The following is a 20,793-nucleotide window of genomic DNA, read 5'->3' as shown; positions in this document are numbered from 1 at the left end:
GGGGCCGCCCCCGGGAGAACCCCCCCCCTCTTCCAGCCGTGCTGCCGGCAGCAGGGGCAGAAGTTGGCGTGGGAGGTGCTCAGGCAGCACCCAGTGTGGGACAGGGAGGAATGCAGAGCATCGGCTACGGATGCCCTGGGAGAACAAGTAACAGCACTTTTTTCCAGTGGTACCACTAGCTGATCTCTCTGTTCAGCCTACCCAGGAACTCCAGGGATCTCTGCCATTGGCATCCCACCAAAGCAGCTGAACGTGGCTTCCGGGCTCTGCCCCTTGCCCTTCCAGGGCAGCGCACGGTCCAGGACAGGCAGGGAGCACAGGGGACCGACCGCAGAGCATCCGCGAGGCGGCTCAGGCAGGAGGGAGGCAAGAAGAGAAACGAGGAGGATTCCCCCAGCCGTGCGCCTGCTTCGGAGGGCCCGCAGCTTGTGGAAAGGCAGCGCCTCCCCTGACCCCCCAAACCTCCCAACCAGCTTGGCTTTGCACCAGGGTACAGTGGTTGTTACTTCCCCGAAACACACTGGCACTTACCCGAGGCCTCTATGGGCTCAAGCCACTGAAAATAAAAGTCACTATTTCTTAAATGTGGAAGAGGTACAACGGGGGTGCTCTGGACGCAACGTGAATTCTTTGCAATCGGGCTGACAGTGCTGGGCTCGCCAGGCAGAAAAGATAGTAAAGAAATGAAAATTATCACTCCTTCCCACACCCAAAACCACAGACGCACACAAAACCAAACCCCAGGTCTCCACGAGCTCACACTAGCACTCCCCTAAGGCTGTTCCGCCACCACTCAGCCTGCCCACAACACGCTGATGGCTGGAATAAAGACTGGAAAGGCTTTCCGTAACTCATACGGAAACACACTGCTGTCTACTGAAATCTTTATACTCCAGCAGACAACTATTACAGCACTATAGCTTTTCTTCTTCTTGTGTTTATCAGCGCAAACACATGCTTCCTCTACAGCATTTCAGACATCCCTGTCTTTGGTTTACTGATACCAGGGTGATGGGCGCACGCTATCGCCGTGGTTTCTCACAGCGGGACCCGTACAATCTCAGCTGACTGGTGAGAAGGACATCAAGCGCAAGTGAGAGAAATTCTCAGCACTTGGAAGTTAGAGTCTATTTTCTTTTTAAATTAATACCACAAACCTTGCTGTTAATTTTCTTGAATTCACAAAACCAACAAATCAGGCACCCCTTCTTGGACACTTACACTACTCAGGCAGTTGTCTTTTCCATGTCCTATGGGAATAAAAACTGCAGTTTATTTATGACTGGATTATTTTTCCTTTCTAATACAAGCACCTCAAGTTTTCCTTTGCCATTTGTCTTTTGTTCTCACTGATGCCCAATAAATCAAGAATGTATGGATGCGAAAGTGAAGAGCTGTCTCTTAATGATTTCAGACGAGTACAGAATTTCAAGACGGTGCAAGCGCCGGGCATGAACCCCCAGCCTTCAGGACCTCTTTCCCACAGCCTTGTAGCCTACTTTTGAGATGTAAACCTCTACGAAGTGCTTCTAAGACGTTCTGGTATAAAAGGCTACTGTTTTGGCTTAGCAGCCTGTTATGCTGCAATAGGAGGCACGTGCACAGGGATCAGACAGAAGGTCGTTGGACAGACGGGTATCCGAGCATATCTACCCAGGCAAGAAGCCACAGCAGGGCCAGGGAAATTGCTCTTGGGAGCGAGTTACCAAGCCAATTTTGTTCTGCCCTATGGAACCAAAACAGAGAATTCAGGTGGCAGGTGTTCCTGGCTCATGTGAAGGCCGCTTTGCTGAAGACCCCACGGGAGGAGGTTAGCAAAGAGATCTTCTTTCAGCAGTTTTACGAAGATGATGTTTTTTAGCAGGAACAGACATTTTACTAGAAGCGGAAAAAGATTACACGGGTTTTGTCTTAACTGCACGCTTTGTCTAGCTGACACAATGCCGTCATTCAAAGGGCAGAGACCGTCAGACCACAAATAGTGCCGTAAAAACAAAGACTAGTATTTCAGTTGTAAAATCATTTTTTATTGTTACAAATATACATATGAATAAAATCCCTTCAACCTGTAATGTAAGTGGGTAGCTGTGAAATTTGCACCCCCTCCCTCAAAAGCTGAAATGTTTTTACAGATGTCGAACTATTTTTCTCGTAGAATTACACATTGAAAGGAAGCTAATATGCAGACAGAACTGAGGAAGGCCTCTAGAAAACAGCAATATTAATAAAATTTCGATTGCCCTCATTCCAATCAACTATATACATTAATATATGAATGTTGGAGCATACCATGATTATAACGTCATCCAAATTCTCCTCTGTTGTGCTTTTTGACAGTACACAAATGTAAGCGTTGGAGCTTTATGTACAGTACGAGAACAGGAAGAAAGAAGCTCCCGATGGGAGAATGTAAAAACCATACCCAAGCATTTAATATATATAATCTATACAAATTATTTTATTAGTGTGCTCTTTTAATATAATTACAATGTGCAATTGCATACCGCAAGAATATATTTATAGGTAAGTCACGTGCAGATTTGACACATTTACATTCAGCAGTACAACACGTTACCTGCTGTACAGTGTATTAGTGTAAGACAGTGTCCAGTTAATTTGCTTTGCTTTCTAAATGCCCTAATGCAGGGCACTCTTTGTAGCTGCTTCAGAGAAATTCAAGTAGAATACATGAAAGAATCACTGGCTTTAGCAAAGGCATGGAAAGGAATTTGTACAGAACAGAAATTAAGGACCGAATCAATGGCAAGTGAGTGCACTGTAAATCACGATTGGAAGATCAGGTTTTCTGCATGGAAATGTACCTGTGGTGAAAAAGCAGCTGGCTAGAAGGGCTGTTGATTGCTGTACCCTGATTGTTATAAAAAGCTCTTGCGCTACGAAGCACTTGTATTGATTGCTAAACAAAAATAAAATCTTTATCTGCTTCTTCGCCAGAGTCACTGGACTTGCTTCCCTGATGGCCGTCTTTACTTAAGGACCTCTGCTTCAGTTCCTGGAACTCGTGAGACTGCTGCCCAGGGCTTCTTTTCGCAGCTGTATAAAACAGAAACAGGTCTTACTAATGATTGTAGAAGAGAGAGGAAGAAAATTAATTTAAAAAAAGTCATTCATGCACACAGGACCTGCTCCCACTGAATTCATTTGCACTAGTGGGAGTGTCACAGGCCCCTTAGTTCGTCAACCCGGAAAAAGGTGAGAGAGAAGAGAGAGAGTTTAGGCGAACTTTATTCCACTGTTTGCTGGCAAGTAGGCAAACTTGAAATACGAAACTCAGTACTTCACCGTGACATGGATAAACATTACAGTTAGAAACAGCCTAGAGACTTTCTCCTCATCACACCACTTCAAAACCAGAACAGCATTCTTTTTTTCAACTGGGCTGGATCTCAGACGATGCACTCCTGACCGCTCAGGTGGAAAGCCTCGCTGGGCACCCCTCAGACCAGTGGCGCACGTCCCAGGCAGGCCTGTCTCCCTAGCAGGACGCATTTATACTCCCCCTTTTGACTCAGCAGCTTTAATCAGGACAGATACTCACCTTGGCATCCAAGTTACCTGAACTGCTGCTCCCTGCCCCACCAGCACTGCCAGGTCCCGATGCCCTCCCTGTTCCCTGATGGGGGGGACACCCACGTCTCTGAGCCCAACCTGCATCTCTTCCAGCTGAGACCGTGGGCTCTGCACCTTGGCGTGGAGAAAGCCCGAGGACATACCCACTTCCCATGACCTAAATGCAAACAGTACCCATTTTGTTTGCCCAGCACTCTAAAATCTCGGTAAGGCCGGGGTTTTCCCCAAACCTATAAGCTCTGAAATAAATTGGAAAGAAGGTTGTAAAACCTTGTTAAGATTTCTGGTCTAATCAGTGGTCTACAATTGCTATGGTAACAAGAGAGTTATTATACACATCAGTGGGGGTGATGTTACGCAAAGATTGATAGCTTTAAAAATCTCATACTTCCAATTAAAATGAACCTTTAAACACACAGTAGCCCTTAAATGTGACTTTGTTGCAAGTCATCTCATTTCACCCCCACAAAATTATATGTTACAGTTACGAATCTTCTTTGCTCCACCATTTCAGATAAGGATGTCCGGCTTTGGTTCGCACTCATCCTTGTGCCTGTTCACATTTGTGCATGCTGCTCTTAACAAGGCACCAGCAGCCATGGTGGCCATGAAGCACCACCTCTCCTTCCCTGTGTACCGCTCACCTATAGCCTCACTGGCACAAGGGGCAGCCTGCCCTGTCACCAGCGTGCAGCTCCAGCCACAGCAGGGGCAGACAAGCAGCAGGCTTGTCGCTGCCGCATCTCCGTGGCCGTTTCAAATTGTGCCAGGCTGTGTTAGGGTCTGCCAGGAACGTGGAAAATGAAGAGAGGAATCCCGAGGGAGCCAATGCTGCCAAGCTGCTGGGGCAGCCTCAGCAGGGATGCTCCCTGTATCCCTGGGGATAGAGCACGGCTCCCCAGGCAGCGCTGGTGCATGCCAACAGGCTGTGAAACAGGGGACAGAAAGCTCTGGCCCGTTTTTGTTTCGCACAGGCATTGTCCAGTTCTGGATCTCTGCCGTGACGAAAGCAGAACGGACACATCCAGCACATGTCTTGCGGAGACCCACCTCCACACACACGACACATTTGCTACTCAAATAGTTCTCCTGAGTCCAAAATACCTGTTTCCTTATTTGTGCTAGCCAAAATATGGGAGGAAATGAGAGCCAGCAGCTACACGCTCGCTGCATTCTTATCCCGGCTTTGCAGGTTGTGAAAGAAGAGGAAAGGATTTTGAGAAAGGTTTATAAAGCTATTTAATGGAATCGGAGAGGATTAAGATACCTAAATTCTGTAAAAAAAAAATTTAGGCATTTCTACCTTTGCAAACACCACTGCTTTTCAAAGAAATAGGTGCCTGGAAATTTTTGAGTCGTTCTTGATACTTACAGCTCCTACTAATTACATGGCCTTTGTTTGAGCCTCCATTCACTCTTCAAACAAAACCCAGAACACATCCTGCAGCAGCCATTTTAATGGCCTGATAAATTGAGATAGGTGGTTTGCCCCCAAAATACCTGAGAAATGTATCAGGCATTTAAGTCCACATACTGCAAGCAGGCTTCTGCCACAAGAGCTTACCCTTGCCCCGATGAAACCATACACAGGTGACCTGCGTAGATCTGCGGCAGCATCTCAGTTTTTGAAACTTACTTTATCAGAGAGATATCTTAGAACAAACTAAAATACAATAATTTGATTATGACGGGGAGGAGAGGCTCCATGTTTGGGTGGGCTAAGTTTGATCTACAATATGAAAAGGAAATCAGTTTGGGCTAAGGATGTTACATAAGGGATACATGATGTCTTACAAATAGAAAAACTGTGGGTAAATGTAATTGCATAAGATGTTCAAATACCTCAATAAAATACTTCAGAAAAAAAGTAATTTTGATTCATTGTTTAAACAAACCAGGTAAGAGGTAAAGAGAAGCATGTAAACATGTACCATTTGAGAACAGGAGCTTTTATATTTTAAAAACACATTGATCAACCAAACATTTTTCTAGCAAACTCATTCAGTAGGCTATAAGTCAAAACTGCTCTTCAGGAAGTGCGGCTTAAGCATGCAGCACCGTGCTGGGTTTGGGTTCTTTTGGTGGTTTTTTGTTTGTTTATGCAGCTGAAAAGCAAAGTACTATGTCAAAATACGCTGATTTATCCAGTTCTCAAATAGTTTTGTGAGCGATGTACTGAAACTGGCACTAACAATATGCAGGCTGAAGTGTATTTTGAAATACTTCAGTACACGCATCTGGAAAAGGAAAGGTATGTAAGTACACAAAGCAGTGGACAGTCTACCTGCAGCGTACTTACACGGCAGCGTGCTGGCGTCACTGCAATGAGCAATCACGGTTTGTAATGAGCCCTCTTCTGCAGAGGGGCTGCAGGTGCTATATGGTACTGGTCACTGGTGTTGCCATGAAGGAAAAATGCACCCACATTTCTCGTCTGGAAATTTTTTCACGCCATATAGTTCCCATGGGGGCAGAAAGATAATTAGCATGCCATGAGATTTTTACCTTTCTCATAATCCAGTGACAAACCCACACCCTTTTGTGGCTTCTTTGCTATTACAGTTCCTTAGCGATTGTTAGTGCCAGTTATGAAGCACCGTCTCGATGAAAAATGAAAACTTCTAACCAGAAGTTGGCTGTGCCTTCCTCTGCCCAAGCACATTAGCTTCCTCTTCTGCACTGGTAGAATACTGCCCCGAAGTGGTTTTCACGCTGCCGGATGGCTTGGCACAGTCATGAGCTGTATCTCTCTTTTGACAATCTCCTGTTTGCTCTAGCAGGGAAAAGGATTCATTTATTCCCTCTAAGCTGTTCCGTAGGCCCACATATAGAAAGTAAATAAATAATTTCACTTATCCATCCCGTTCAATCAATTGTTCAAAGAGTAGTAGTCAATATGCCAGATGCTTGCTTAAATTTAGTCCAGATATTTGCGTATGTTGGTAACTGCAGCCCGATCTTACAGGTACGCCGTGTAAAGAGGTGTATTTTGAGATTGTCCAACATAGTACAGTTAAACTCATTAACATAAAGCAATTCTATAATCAAGTATCCTCTAATTTGCAGCTTTCTTTCGCAGGAGATACAATTTCGTTTACTAACTTAGGCAGATTTGCAGTGATTTACCAGTTGCAGACATAAATTGAGCATGCTAGCCTGAAAGGCGGCAGAAAGCAAGGACAGAGGAATGACTGAATGAAGAAGTAGAACAGTAATAAATAAAATGGAAAACCTGAAAAAGAATAAAAAATAAAAGAAACAGAATGTAGTCCTTCCCAAACAATTTTATGCAAAGCATAGCAGCTCCATAAGGACCTGGAAACCCAATTTTAGCCATTCTAAACTATTATTGATAAAATTCGTACAATGCAATGTAGCGGCAACTAGAAAACCCTGTGTTTGGCCAAGTTGTCTGTGGAGGTCTAAGGTAGCAAGGAGTGGGGAAAGCACAGCGTCTGACCCCTTTTGCGTAAGGATTTGCAAACAGAAAACATGTTTTAAAAATAAAGTGATTGTCCCTCTCCTCATGTGACATGCACAAGTTGCAAAACCTTGTCAAATCTCTGCTGTGTTAGAGATTGCTGTAACACAAAAGAATTGTAGTTACGATCCCGTATTCCCTGCTTCTCCAATATGTCCCCTCTCATGACAGGGAGATGTAGAAGGCATATAGCACAGAAACGGTGAGGTTAACCTCAAGTTGAAATGTAGCTGCGACAAATCCTATTACATTGTGTTTCTCTAGTTAGGTAGTAGCAAGTTCCCTCTCGCAGTCTGGTGAAAAGCTGGTGAGAAAACAAGGACCCTAGCATATGCAGTTAGCAGACAGCAGCTCAGAGAGTCCGTCGCGGCAAGAGCCTTTGACTGCAACCATTCTCAAGATGATGGCTGGCACCAGTGTAGTGAGTCTGATCCCTAAGCTGTAGCCCAGTTCACCTGTCTCAGCACAGGCTCTGATGGGACTAAAGGCAGGAGAATAAACAGGCTCTATTCTGCCTTGCAGCCCTCATAACGCCACAGCCACCGAGAGGCACTTCAGACACCCTGCTGTCTTTTCCAGACCCTGAACCACAGACTGTGGCTGCTTTTAGCAACATGGACCGTCTCAACCCTCAGCCCTTTCCAGACACAGGAGAGGTCCTTGGGTGTGTCGTGTCCTGCTAGCTCTACATAATTCAGTGAGATTGTGGTGGTTCTGCTGGGCTACCTTTATGGCACAAGAGCAGCCCAACGGTATCATAAAGGTAGCTGAAGCGAGAGTCAAAACCTGTAGACAAAAACCCTACATGTGCTGACATGCGGTCACCAAATGGTAGCCACCGCAGCAACAACTTTCCAAGCAGAGCAACACCCAGGCTGGGAGGTAAGTTGTTTCATAAAGGAAACGGTAGTTTTAGGAGAGAAAGGGAGAAGCTTCTCAAAATATACTTCTGGACCATCCTGCTTTGGGGATGGCTTTGCTCCTCCTCTCATCTAGAGGGTAACTGTGGGTGGGCTCTGTGGGCAGCACAACTGCTCAGTCTTCACAACCCAGTGTTACGTATCTGCCTTGACTCGTTTGCCCCCATCCTACACTATGAAAAACTGCTGGCAGAGCGTGAAAGGGCACCCCTTTATCTCACAGCTTAAGTGATGGGAATCACCTTGGATGTCTTTCTTGAGGAGCGTCACAGGAAGGAAGAGGTCTCACCCCCAGATTTCAAACGTTGTCATTTGTGCCAGCTAACACCACGCTCAGCAACATTTCTGTGACTACTCCTCCACGTGTCCTATGCTATCAGAGGAAGCCTTAGCTCTTCTAAGAGCCAACTGTGGGCAAGGAAATGCATCAGCAAAAGTAGAAGTCCAGCGCACACATGAAAAGCAGCAAAGACAAGGCAGCAGCCTACTGTTGTGCATAAAAGGTACCAAGCCCTGCCCTGGCACACAGAAACTCATTGCCCGAGGAGGAGGCGAACTCAGTCACAGGCAGCGACTCCACGGAAAGGAGGAGTACAAACAGAGCAACAGGCTGGCTGCAAGGAACAAAGTTGTGGCTGCTCCCCTGGAAGTGTGCTGAACCACAAAGCTGCATTTCACATTATTGTGTGTGACCAATACCAATCAGCATCTCGATTCAGACAAACTAAACCATAATATACACAACACAAGAGTCCCTTAATTGTTCAGCTACATCACTAATACCAAGGGATTCATCTTTCACTTGGTTTGATCAAAGGAAGAAAATATAAAGCACCAACCCAGGGGTGGAGATGATGAGGAATAGGTGACCAGATACACTTTCCTTGCTCTTTTTTCCTCCAAATGAGTAACCCTTTTCCCTTCCAAGTGAAAACAAATCAGGGGACAATGACACATTGAATTCTAGTAGAAGACAAGCACGCTGGAACAACAGTTATACCAACACTCCTACCTTCTTGAGAAAACGATCTGACTGAGGGGCTGCTCTGACCATCCTTTTCTTTATCAGAAGGAACTTTCTTCAGCACAGGTGGAAGGAGGGCAACTTTTGGGGAGCTGGGGCCGGAGGGAGACTCCGGAGCATCCTCTGTGGAGTACCATGAACAGAAGGGTGAGAAGTTATATTTGCGCTGTAGCTCACAGAAATGGTGCTGTTATGATGGGCCAAACCTCAACACAATACACAAACAAGAAACAGCTAGAATCTGTGTCAGAAGAAGGAGGATTCAGGAATTTACATTATGTTAAGAGAACGCATGATGGCCCTCAGTCCAGGTGAAAGAATTTTAATAGCCAAAGCAAAGATCTGAATTTCAGCATTTTTAACGTGTACTGCTATTGTAGCACAAACAGAAATCTGATGGGACCAGCTGAATTTCCTGCAAGACATAAGGATGCAATTTGTAAAGAACAGCTGAAAATTATTTTGGATGGATTTTTGAAAATATTTGTTCTATTTATATTTTTATTGTCCTGAAACATAATGAAACGATCAATTTAGATGTCCTGTTTCACAGTTATAAGACATAAAAGTGAACCAGGGAAACAAATTTCATAAATAGCCTACAGAACTCTGTACCTCCAGGAATAAATTGCCAGTACATAACATGATAGCATCTGCAAAGATTTTCTAAATAGAAGGAATACTTCATCTTTTAGACTGTGAGGAAATCTGGAACTTAAATTCAGATTCATAGTTTAAACCATCTGGATATCTTATTTCTCTAAAAGGCTGGATATGTGTTATGTATGGCATGTTGACTACCATCTTTACAGCCCTTACAGGAACAGTCCTTTTCAGTCTTCCACTAGACAGCCTTCGTTTGGACAGTAGGGAAGTACAGCTACAATGGATTACTTAAACTGCTTGCATGTTTGCTTCCCAAGGAGTAAATAGTGGCATATGTATGCAACTGAGGAACTAGGAAGATACATTAGTATTGACAGAAGAAAAAAGGAACTCACAGTATCACCTGTATTGCATATTTGTACAATGAGTTAATTCAGTTGCATACTGGAAATTAATAGGAATTTATCTCTGTTGAGAAGCCACCACAAAGGAGTCAATCTTTTTACTTCCAGCACAGAAAAGTGATGACCTTCCAAATGCAACTTGATCTGAACAGGTACACCAATTCTTGGACCTTCTCCACGCTTTTGATGTGCCTGTGAAGCCAGTTGCTTTGGGAAGCTCGGCATCAACACATGGATGAGCACAGTGCTTGGCAAGCACAGCTATATATTTCTGAACTAAAGCTGTTATGTGCTTTATTGAGGAACCACTTTCAGTCTTTGATAATTTGTGGACATCGAAGCTGTGTTCCTTTGCCCTCAGATTACTCGGCAAAAATTTGCTACCATTAGTTTGGCCACACCACTGGAAACAACAACAGGAGCAAGAGCGTAAATAGGATTATTGCTTGGCTTCTTCATCACGTTGCCTGGGCGTGCTTAGCCAGCAGGTTGCTACAAGTACTAGGATAGAAGTTAGACTGCAACAGAGATGGTGCTGCTTTTACTGCCACCCGAGGAGCTGGCCTATTACAAGTAAATATTAATTACTCTCTGTGTTAAACCCACAGTATGCTCTCTCTGCAGGAAATAGGAGCTGGCAGAAACAAATAGCTCAGGTCTTTCTGATACCTAAGATTTTGAGATAACACTCTGCCTATTTTACGGATTAAGCATCACCAAATAAGCCATGCTTTCCTATTGTATCCATCTTTGTAAGCATCTTACCCGACACGTCTCACTTTTATGACCATTTCTAAAATGGTCAATAAAATAAACTTAAAACCATCTAAAACCTGAAGGTGATTCTGTATTTGAACAACATTCTACCAACTGGAGTGCAGAGACTAAGTAATGCTCAGGTTACACACCAAGGGCAGGGAGGAGGCTGTAATATCCCTCTGCCCCCTCGTCCTCACCAGAATTGACATCTTTCTAAGGTCAACAGTGAGTATGGGAAAAGCCTAGAGGTCTGCAAGCTCTCACAGATGGCTATGCTCACGTTTTTCAGTCATTAGCAATTAATAAGCTGTATTTGCCATAGCTACTGGGGGAGTCAGTAACTAGCATTGAATCCTCCTCAACTGCAGTGGCCGTACTTTGGGAAGACGGGGCTGTGACACTGGCCTATTAAATAGCGGACAGACAAATGTATGGGAGATCCGCTGAAATACTTCCCACTATTGGAAACCTTGAGATAATATCTGGGCAGGAGGTTAGGACAGAGCAGAAGTTAATAGTCATTCTATTGGCAGTCTTGCAGGGTTATAAAAGCACAGTTACAATTATTTCCAGTCAAAAGCAGTAAGGAAAGAAACAAAGGCAAAATGAGGAAAAAGAGTGTGAGACAGAGTCGTGTGGTTTGTGCAAGTTACCAAGAATAACAGGCATTTACTTGAGGGGCTAAGAGCAGCCTGCCAGAAAACCCCAAGGACTTTAGCATTTAGAGCCAGGTGTTTAGAGAAAATACAGTTATTTTTGTCAGTGCTACTACAACAGGGCTTTGATGCTGAAGTAGCTTTCTATGCTCACCTCTTCCGTGAAAGCAGGCTAACTCAAAGCAGCTCTGCCGCTGCTGCTATTGCTTCTCCTCAGGCTTCACTATTGCGGATCACAGATTAAACCATTTTTTTATTTGAATTAGGGCAGAGGGAAGTGGAAAAGAAGGATGCAAATCAAGAGCAACTGACTGAAGAACCTGTCCCTCTACATTTAACTTCTGTTCAGGACGTGGCCATGGGTGTCTCCCCCATAGCCCACACAACCACCACTCAGAAGTACCCAGCTGGGGATAAGGAACGCCCAGAGAGCTCCTCACCAGTACGAGAGGCAGAGCGTGGTTTCTGTGGCACTGTGGGTCGTCCTGCCAGGCTGGGCTTTGTTGACTGCAGTGGGGGTTTTGGGCTGGTCGGTGTATTGGAAGAACTTCTTGCCTTTGCACCAGCTTCTGCCTTTGGTTCAGCTTTTGAATTTTTTTCTGATGATGCCGAGATGGAGTCACCTTTATTCGAGGCAAACCGACTCTCTGGAAGGGTCTGCTGGAGTTTAGGCACTAAAATAAATAGATACATAAAATAAAGTCTCCTGCAACACAGAAGGCTCTGTGCACAGATATGCTTGTGTGGAAAATACCATCACTAGCTCACATATCACTGCTGCATTGCTGTGTGAGTGTGTAAGAGGACCCCTAACATTTCATTCAAAATCACTGCGAGAAAAGCATCTAAACCCACTAGTTCTTACACGTGCTAAGCTTCATAATTCAATTGCCTCAGAGGTGATGGCATCTCCCCCTTTTTAAAACATTTGGGGTGATGGCTGGCTGGACCTTATTCTTCCTTCATACTTCTGGGAGCAGATGGTACAGCCTACCTGCTGAGAAAGCAGCGATGGATCAGTGGAAAAGGCAGCCTTTGGCTGTTTTGTGCCTCTACAGACAAAAGGTTGGCTATCCAAGATCAACAAAGAAATCCTGGCCCAGAAAATAAATCCCCAATGTGTGATCAGCAGGCTACATCTTATTATTTGTTGCTTTTAGTAAGCTCTAGAGGAGATTTTGAAACTTAGCCGAGATCAAAGTATTCTTTATATAATATTTTGATTTATCTAATAACACTGTATATGGATTACAGTTTCCACACATTAGCAAATTGATCAACATATTTATCCCAAACAAAGACCAAGGTATTTACAAGATTAAGCTACACTGACTTCCAAGCAATAAATCAGTCCTATCTAGCTGTGCAAGTTGGTAGAAAGCCTGCTGGACTCTAGGTTGCAAACAAGCAAAATGCCTGCCCTACTTTCCTACTCTGCAGCTTTCAGAAGGTTGAAGGCTTGTACATAGCAGGTATAATGATACTCTTGGAACTTGTATGTTAGCTTGGGACTTTCACCAATTGTCACATCTTTATTCTCAGAAGAGAATTACAGACTAACTGAAATGCAGACTGGTAGCCTTGGTACTTGGCAAAGCCAACTATGTGCTCACAGATGCTGACTTGACCTACCTACCTGCTATTCCCATTCAGAAATCCTACTTGTTACAAAAGTGCTGAGCACAGACATTTTAACGGCAGCAGGAGGGAGGGGAGTGTTGATATCGTTTGTCGCAAGCCCATCTCCAATACCTTTTTCCAGCTTATGCAGCTGTTTTTCAGCCCAGCTGGAGTTAAACTCTGGCAAACCATAGAGAGTTGTGTGGTGCATATATATTTGTGCGAGTGCGTGACAGGGAGAGTTTGTGTCTGCATGCATGCAATAGACTTTCATGCTGCAAGCAAAACAGCAGGACACCTTCTCCACCTGTGCGTGTGTGCATACAAAAAAGCAGGCAACATCCAGACATGAAGCAAGGAATAAAAAAAACCCCCTTATTCTCCTTCTGCATCATTATCTATAGTTTTCCTGTAGCAACATCCAGGAATTTTCCACTAACTCTCTTGCCTTCCTAACCTCAGGCCTGCTAATATTATTAGAACCCAGTAAGTTAAAATATATTAACCCAAAACAAAGATGAACTGTAGTTGCAACAGCGAAGAGCAGCCTTGGGGAGCTCTCAAGCACGAGTAGTAATGAAAGAACTGACAGCTGGAGGCCAAAAGGAAGGGGCATGCACAGCGCAGTGAGGTGGGGGTGAAATGTGTCATATACAGAGACAAGGACCAGAGAAAAATTGGGGTCAGACACCCCCAGCTACTCTAATGCCCCAAGCACAGACTATTCTTGCTCCTCTGACTTCAGTTTGATGATATCAGGAGACACACATAGTACACAAGGTCCTCCTCAAAGGATAAGCAGGCTGTAAAAGCACTGATTTATAGAGTTCAGGATGCTCTGAATATGCTGTCTTTTAAAACTAGCTTTAGAAAGGTATAAAACTTCAAAATCGATTTCTGAAGTGCTCAACCAAGATGGCCACATTTAGATTTTGATTTCAGCCTATGTTTTCAGCCTTGCTTCTGTATGTTTTGGCAACCCTATGTGCCGTGCTTGCAGGATACCTACCACTGCTATTGAGAAATCAGACCTGGATTTCCTAGTTCAGCCTACTCCTTGAGTGAGTGAATGTGGTATGCACAAACCACCAGAGCTGAATCCCTTTTGAACACTTCACTGGCCAGTTCCACAAGTATGCAGAGACCAGAATTTCATCTTGTCCTGAGATGGCTGCATTGTAGGCACTGCCACGTCAGGGCCCAGGACTACAGCTTGACAAGGGCACAGCAGGACTAAGTGCAGAGGGAATTCGTGCTGTAAGCACTGCAAGGCTGGACTCCACTTTGTACACGACGGAGAGTCGTTTTGTGCATGTGTGCAGTGTCCAGGGGCCTCCGCAGCTTTGCAGACAGCCCTGGCTTCAGTCAAGCTGGGTAAACCCTGGGAAGAGGCAGCTGCCGTTGCCTATGAGATGTCTATTCAAACAGCTGAAAGCCAGCACTACTCAAGCTGGTACCTGCACTGACTGCTATAAACTTGCAAATCGGTCATGTTTAGGTCATCAGGTGTATTCAGGAGTTTCACTTCTTCATGCACAGACATTTTTGCTGGCTTCTGGGTTCAGCTTCAGCTTTGCTGATCCCATTACAAGTCAGCACCCTTTGGAAGGCGCCCCAGGCACATGCACAGAGTACTTTCCCTCCTGTGTGACGTGGAGCACAAGAGTAAAAGCTGAGCCGTCAACTCAGCCTTAGAGCTGACTTCATGAAAAATGCTGTCAAACACAGTGAGCTCAAAAGTGAGCTTTGTTTCTAATCCTTTCCACTTAGCGTAAGTTCATATTTAGCTTAAGCAACTGTAGGCACACAATGTGGAGAGGGAAGTGAGACTTTGAGGTTGGGCATTTTGTGTTTTCTAGAAAAAGTTTATACCAGGAAAACCAAAATGTACCTGTACCACTTCCATCCAGTCGTTCTGAGCTCATCGCCGTGTCAAAAGACTCTCTGGGAGTTGTGTCATTCCCAAGTTTCTGAAAGAGTGAGAAAAGCTCTCATATTATTAATATATCTGTAACTAATACAACTCAGTGGTTCTGTTAGGAAAAAAGCTCTACTTTGGAAGCCATTAAGGCAGAGAAAGCAGCGATAGTAATAAATGGTAAATTTTCTCTCCTTGTTTCTCTTTCAGGTCTCGGAAATCTAAGTAGGAAGAAAACAACACTGATTTGATAACTAATATTGCCACACATCTAGCAAAGCTGCAATGACACCCTGCCTCCTAAGTGACAGGTCTGCTAATGTACAGGAGTTGGAACTAAAGGTGCTAGTTGGAAACAGTCTTTCCTCCGAAGACAGCTCCCTATTTAAAAATTCCTTGTTTAGGTTTAAAATAAAAAGTCTTTTTCTGAAGATCTAGATTTTGAATGTAAGACTGCTGAATGGATCGTATCCTCTTCCACATACAAGAATAACTTTTTATTTTAGATAAACTTACAACTACAGAAGCAGCAGTGCCCACATATTTACAGGATTTCTTTAAAATCAAATAGACTTTACTTCTTGAAAGGTGTTTAAAGGTACCCATCGCAAGGGCTGCTGGACGCTCAGCCCCTCTAAAGAAAGGGGGCCTCTTGTTTATGTGCTGATATTTTACCAAGTCTTCTATTGTCAAGAATGGCTTTCTTGTCAACCTGGCCTCAAAAGAAAAGGTTCAAAGACTTTTGTCATCATAGCTCTAACCTAGGTGAGATTGAAACCTGTGTATTCACCAGAAGTTCAGATAAGTAGCTGATGTGCTTGTTACAATCCGAAAGAGTGCTAGGTATAGCATGTAGATAAAAATTGGACAACAGAAAATGTAGGAAGGAAGAGAATGGTTACAAGTAGCAGGAGCACATACTAATTATAGAAAAACTGACGCATTTAGAGTGAATACAGTATTTTAAATATAAACATAAAGGAATGATCTTTAAATATCTACGCTAGCCACATGTCTTCCCCCTGTAGTGGTAATTCAACACAGGCATTTCAAGAGAAGCAGATTTTTGGGAGCCATGCAGAAAACAGTGTGGTTGGCCTTACAGATTTACCGATACCTCCATTTTGCTCATGTAATCTCACAGCTCCTAAAACAAAGCCTCTCTTCAATACAACAAAGAAGAGGATGGAGATGCTGAGCGCCTGCCATTCCTGCATAAGACCTGGTAGGGTAATGCTACGGGTAATGCTACCTCCCAACCTCTCCACTAACTACAGGTGTGTGCTTAAAATGGCACACTGCATTAAGGAGGATGCCATTAGAATCATCATTAAACTTCCCGTACTGTAAAACTACCCTGATACAGATGTAACTATCCACTCTAAGAGATTATATTTCTACAGGTTTTAAGCATAAAATCATCTGTATGTTAAAAACCACGTGTAAGCCAAACAATGAAGTCTTCTGGTCAGAAGCACTCTAGAAATGCCATGACTTGTAGGGTCAGAATGGTAAGCTACGGTGCCCATACAGACAAAACAAAGTCTCCTCCAAAGCCAGCAGGAACATTATGCTTTGTACCACTGGGTGAAAACTCAATTTTTATTCCCATTTCTTGACTGTCATTGACATTTTGGCTAAATTCTCACCTCTCCACCTCCTAAAGTCTTCGTAAGACTGTCTTGGCTATATATTTTTGAAGGGAATACCACTCTCCACTTACTGGATTTTTCTTCCACACCTTGGAAAAAACAACTTTTGAGAACAGAATTTAGCAACAATTTCTTCATGGAATGTGAATTCTGTGAACTTTCCCTGAAATACTCATTTTCCTTTGTAAATATTGAAGATACATGCGTAACACTCAGCTACAATAAATGACTTGAGAGCTGTATGACAATATGAAAACTAATTTCACTGTAACTCCTTCCTCCCTCCCTAGTTAGGGGACTACTGGGGAAATATGACCATGTACAGAGACAAGTACAAAAGCCACTGCTGGCATCTATTAGTGTAGTACTTAAAAATGCAATTAGGATGTTAGCATATTTGGCTACCTACTGTACACATATTACAAACTGCTTATGGTCCCGAGACAACACTAAACACTTGCTGTAAATATCTACTCTGAGAAGCTGTCAATCATGTCAGATAAATGCAGGTGAATTTATCACGTAGATAAATAATGACCAGGCTCTACTTTTAATAGGAATTCATGCAAGGTTGGGAAATACTGCAGAGTTGTGTGCCATCAAGAGTGAATAAACAGGTTGCAGATGATCTTGGTCTGGTCATAGGTCTTGCTTGAGGTATTTAAAAATCAGTCTGTAAACACTAGATGGAGCTAAAAGATCTTTTTTACATACACCAAGAGGCAACACTAATTGCAAATATGTGTCTCTACCATTAATGCCAATTCACACGTTGTATTCTAAGAAAAAGAAAACAAAAAAGCATTTACCATCTTTCCATCTACTGTGCACCTGCTCATCACTTGTATCTAACAAGACTGTGGTAGGGTATGAATGAAAACAGTAAATTCCTTCTGGCTTTGTTTTCACGTAAAATAGCTCAGAATATAAGCAGCCATCTGTACCTTAAAGGAAAATACAATTTTCTATCATACTGGAATTCTGATAAATTTGAAGATGTTAGGGAAGTTGATGTCATACCCATCCTAAACAATGTACAGCAGTGGGATGCTGTCTTCTGTAGCTCAACCACCAGGATACTGTATGATTTTCACCTTCATGAATATCATGAATAAAAGTGCAAACCTAAATTATTCGATACTGCAATCTAGGATGAAGTATGTGAAAAATTCTTTTGAACAGCAGTTCAATTTTGCGTGGTCTGGACAACGTTAAGAATGGATAGCTCAGTGCCCTACTATGTACAGATTCCTATTTCAATTCGTTTTTCTTGTCAATCTTTAAATAAAAATCATAACACCCCCCCCCCTTTGCATTCCATAAATATTTACAAAATCTAACAAAAAAAATTAAGATCAGTAACATTATTTTCTTGAAAATTAAACCTGAAAGAAGAGGGGTAACCCTTCCAATCAGTAAAAAAGCAAAGGGTGGAAAAAAAATACTGGGAAAAGGCAACAACTTTTCTTTTTGATAGATGAAATTCAAGATTTCAATCAATGCTACGAAAGCTCATCAATCAAAGAGGACTTTTACTCTCCCCACTTAAGAAAAAATTACACGTGCTAATATTCTACCTCAGCCACATCATTCCAGATGTGACTAACTTTAGATGACAAGTGTTAAGAACTTGAAGAACGCCAAGCATACACAATTTATGCAGTTGTAAGAATTTATGTAATCTGGAGTAGCTTGGTATTTTATAAGTTACAGGCAGAGCATAACACTCTTATTTAAAATCATATGGCATTTTACTTGAAAACTTGTTGTTTTAGAAATCAGTGAGACTATTCATGGGCACTACTCAGCACCAGTGAGAAAGGTGAGAATTGGTCATTTCTTTAGAAAAATCATTTTTATGCTGAGGATCCCTTTAATGAGCCATAGACTACTGTGTTAATTTGAATCTGCTTATTACAAGACTCCACTGTCTGCAGGAATGATTCAGACATCATGGCAAGCGCTATAAGACTATGAAGAAAGGTAAAAATGAACTTTGGGTGCCTTGCTCAGCCACAGCAAGACAATTCTGCAATGTGTTAAAGGAAGGAAACACAGCAAAGATTGCAGATGAGCTTTGTCGTAAAGTTAACACCTTCCAAATTACAGGGGATAATGGTGGGGAATGGATAGCATCTGAGTGCCCTGCACGTTGAAAAGGAAGAGAGGAGTGAAAAAAGGCTGATCCTTTGGTAATTTCAGAACATGCCAACTGCAGCTGGGAGGAAGCAGGGGATGATAATGGGGAAGTTCAATGGGAAATGAGCATCAGGCAAAATAGGTTGTCACAAAATGCTTTGGAGCAACACAAGGATATTCCACTCTGCACGTTTGCAAAGTGAAACAGCATCAGCACTTCACAGAGGAGAAAATTAGAGAGAGGGAATCCGGACAGATAATTGGGAATAAATTTTTTTAATGTATGCTTATTTTCTTTGAGTATTAGTATTTGTAATACAGAAATCAAAGGCATAAAAATAATTAGGTGTTGTACAAAAGGACATAAAAATAAAAAAGTGCAACAGGAAAAGTGTAAGCTGAATAGTTGTAAACAGTGTCTGGAAGCCAGATTTACTTCTCTGCATGGAATATATAATTTAAAATACAGTACATCTCTCCATCTTTCTACATCATCTTCCAAAAGAGAAGAGTACAGATAGCTACCACTGTAGTTAACTCTGCCAAACCCCTGAGGTACCGGTGTGCAGGGGGCACACAGTAAGAAGTCTGTCCTAGCTTTACCTTTTGTAAAGCATGCTTCCGTTACACGTGAACAAACCACACATCATATAGAGTGGAGACATCCAAGCTGTGCTTACTAGTCGCCCAAAAATTACTCTGTAATACATGCAAACAATTATGCGTCCTCTTCTCTGTTTGTGATGGCCTGACATCAAGCGCTGGTGTCACCTCCTCCACAAGAGGAGAGAAAGTGCAAGCTTAAGGGTGCATCTCCGGCTCCACATGTGCAGCCTAATCCTTGGCCAGGGTGTTCGTGTTCAACTGCCACAGCAGAGAGCAATCCTCTTGCAGGAACACCATAATCCCTGGTGGAAAGCAGGACTGATGTATCAAGCCCCAGCCATCAACCCTTGTAGACCCAACCCACCTCCCCTGAGGACACCTAGCTCTTGCTCATTTTTTCAACACCACAAGAGAAATCAAATTGCCTTCACCTTCTGAGCAGAGGCTGCTCTCTTCTCCTGCTTGGCTTTCATCTCCGCGAGAAGTCCACTGCCCATCACCGGCACGCCATACCTCCGGCCTCCTTGTGGGCTTCCTTTGCTGTCACCCCTCTCAGCTTTTGCCGCATCGTCTGGCTGCACCTCCTCCAGCGAGTCTGGTGTCTTTAATTCCTCAGATCGCTCTGTACCACCATTCTGCTCTGCAGGTTTTACCTCCTTCTTGCTTGTGTCCACAGCTGTACTTTTTGCAGCAACCTTGGGCGAGGAGGGCTCCTCTGCCACCAACACAGTCTGGGGACGTTCAGATTTGGAGCCTCTTGATTTGATTAAGTTAAGGAAGCCACTCTTCCTTGAGTCCCTTTTCTTCTTCTCATCACCTGCTTCACTGTGCTCACTGCTGTCTGAACTTTTAGTTGATGGTCTCCTAATAAAAGACATAGACATTTTAAACTCTTCTCCACTCCCCTCCTCCCTCTCTTAAATAGTACCAAATGACTTCTCCTGAGCAAAGCCAATCTTCTGTATGATCCATATGTTGCCCTAGGCCCAGTCATTAGCTGGTGTCTCTAAATTAAAAACTGGACAATTAACATTGATCATACTGCCTTGAGGATTCCTGTGCTGGCCTTGTGCATGGCATAATGAAGAGAGGCAGCCGTTTCATCTGCACTGGGCACCCAGCTGTTTCCAACACCAGACAGCTCTGCCCAAGCTGTCTATGCACACATGTATTGGGTTTGTGTGGCAAGGTTTTGGTAGCGGGGCGGGGGGTTACAGGGGTGGCTTCTGTGAGAAGCTGCTAGAAGCTTCCCCTATGTCCGACAGAGCCAATGCCAGCCAGCTCCAAGATGGATCTGCCGCTAGCCAAGGCCGAGCCCATCAGCGACAGTGGTAGCGCCTCTGTGGTAACATGTTTAGAAAGGGAAAAAAAAAACTGTGCACAACAAACTGCAGCCGGGAGAGAGGAGGGAGAATAT

General features: G+C 43.5%; 1 protein-coding gene across 1 annotated transcript in view; it reads right to left on the bottom strand.

Moving 5' to 3' along the window:
* Positions 1-2,005: 2,005 nt before the first annotated feature.
* The window catches only part of LRRC16A (leucine rich repeat containing 16A), a 222,900-nt gene continuing 204,112 nt past the window's right edge, over positions 2,006-20,793 (bottom strand). Inside the window, exons 33-38 of the mRNA XM_009324940.1 lie at positions 19,808-20,240; positions 14,953-15,031; positions 11,882-12,115; positions 9,005-9,139; positions 6,218-6,364; positions 2,006-3,054 (exon numbers count right to left, since the gene is read on the bottom strand). Coding sequence (XP_009323215.1) covers positions 2,918-3,054; positions 6,218-6,364; positions 9,005-9,139; positions 11,882-12,115; positions 14,953-15,031; positions 19,808-20,240 — 1,165 coding nt within the window. The 3' untranslated portion in view covers positions 2,006-2,917. The remainder of the gene's footprint in view (positions 3,055-6,217; positions 6,365-9,004; positions 9,140-11,881; positions 12,116-14,952; positions 15,032-19,807; positions 20,241-20,793) is intronic.

The sequence above is a fragment of the Pygoscelis adeliae genome, unplaced genomic scaffold, assembly GCF_000699105.1.
Source record: "Pygoscelis adeliae isolate BGI_AS28 unplaced genomic scaffold, ASM69910v1 Scaffold135, whole genome shotgun sequence".
NCBI lineage: Eukaryota > Metazoa > Chordata > Aves > Sphenisciformes > Spheniscidae > Pygoscelis > Pygoscelis adeliae.
The sequence above is the reverse complement of the archived record's forward strand: the minus strand, read 5'-3'. Positions and strand labels throughout refer to the sequence as shown.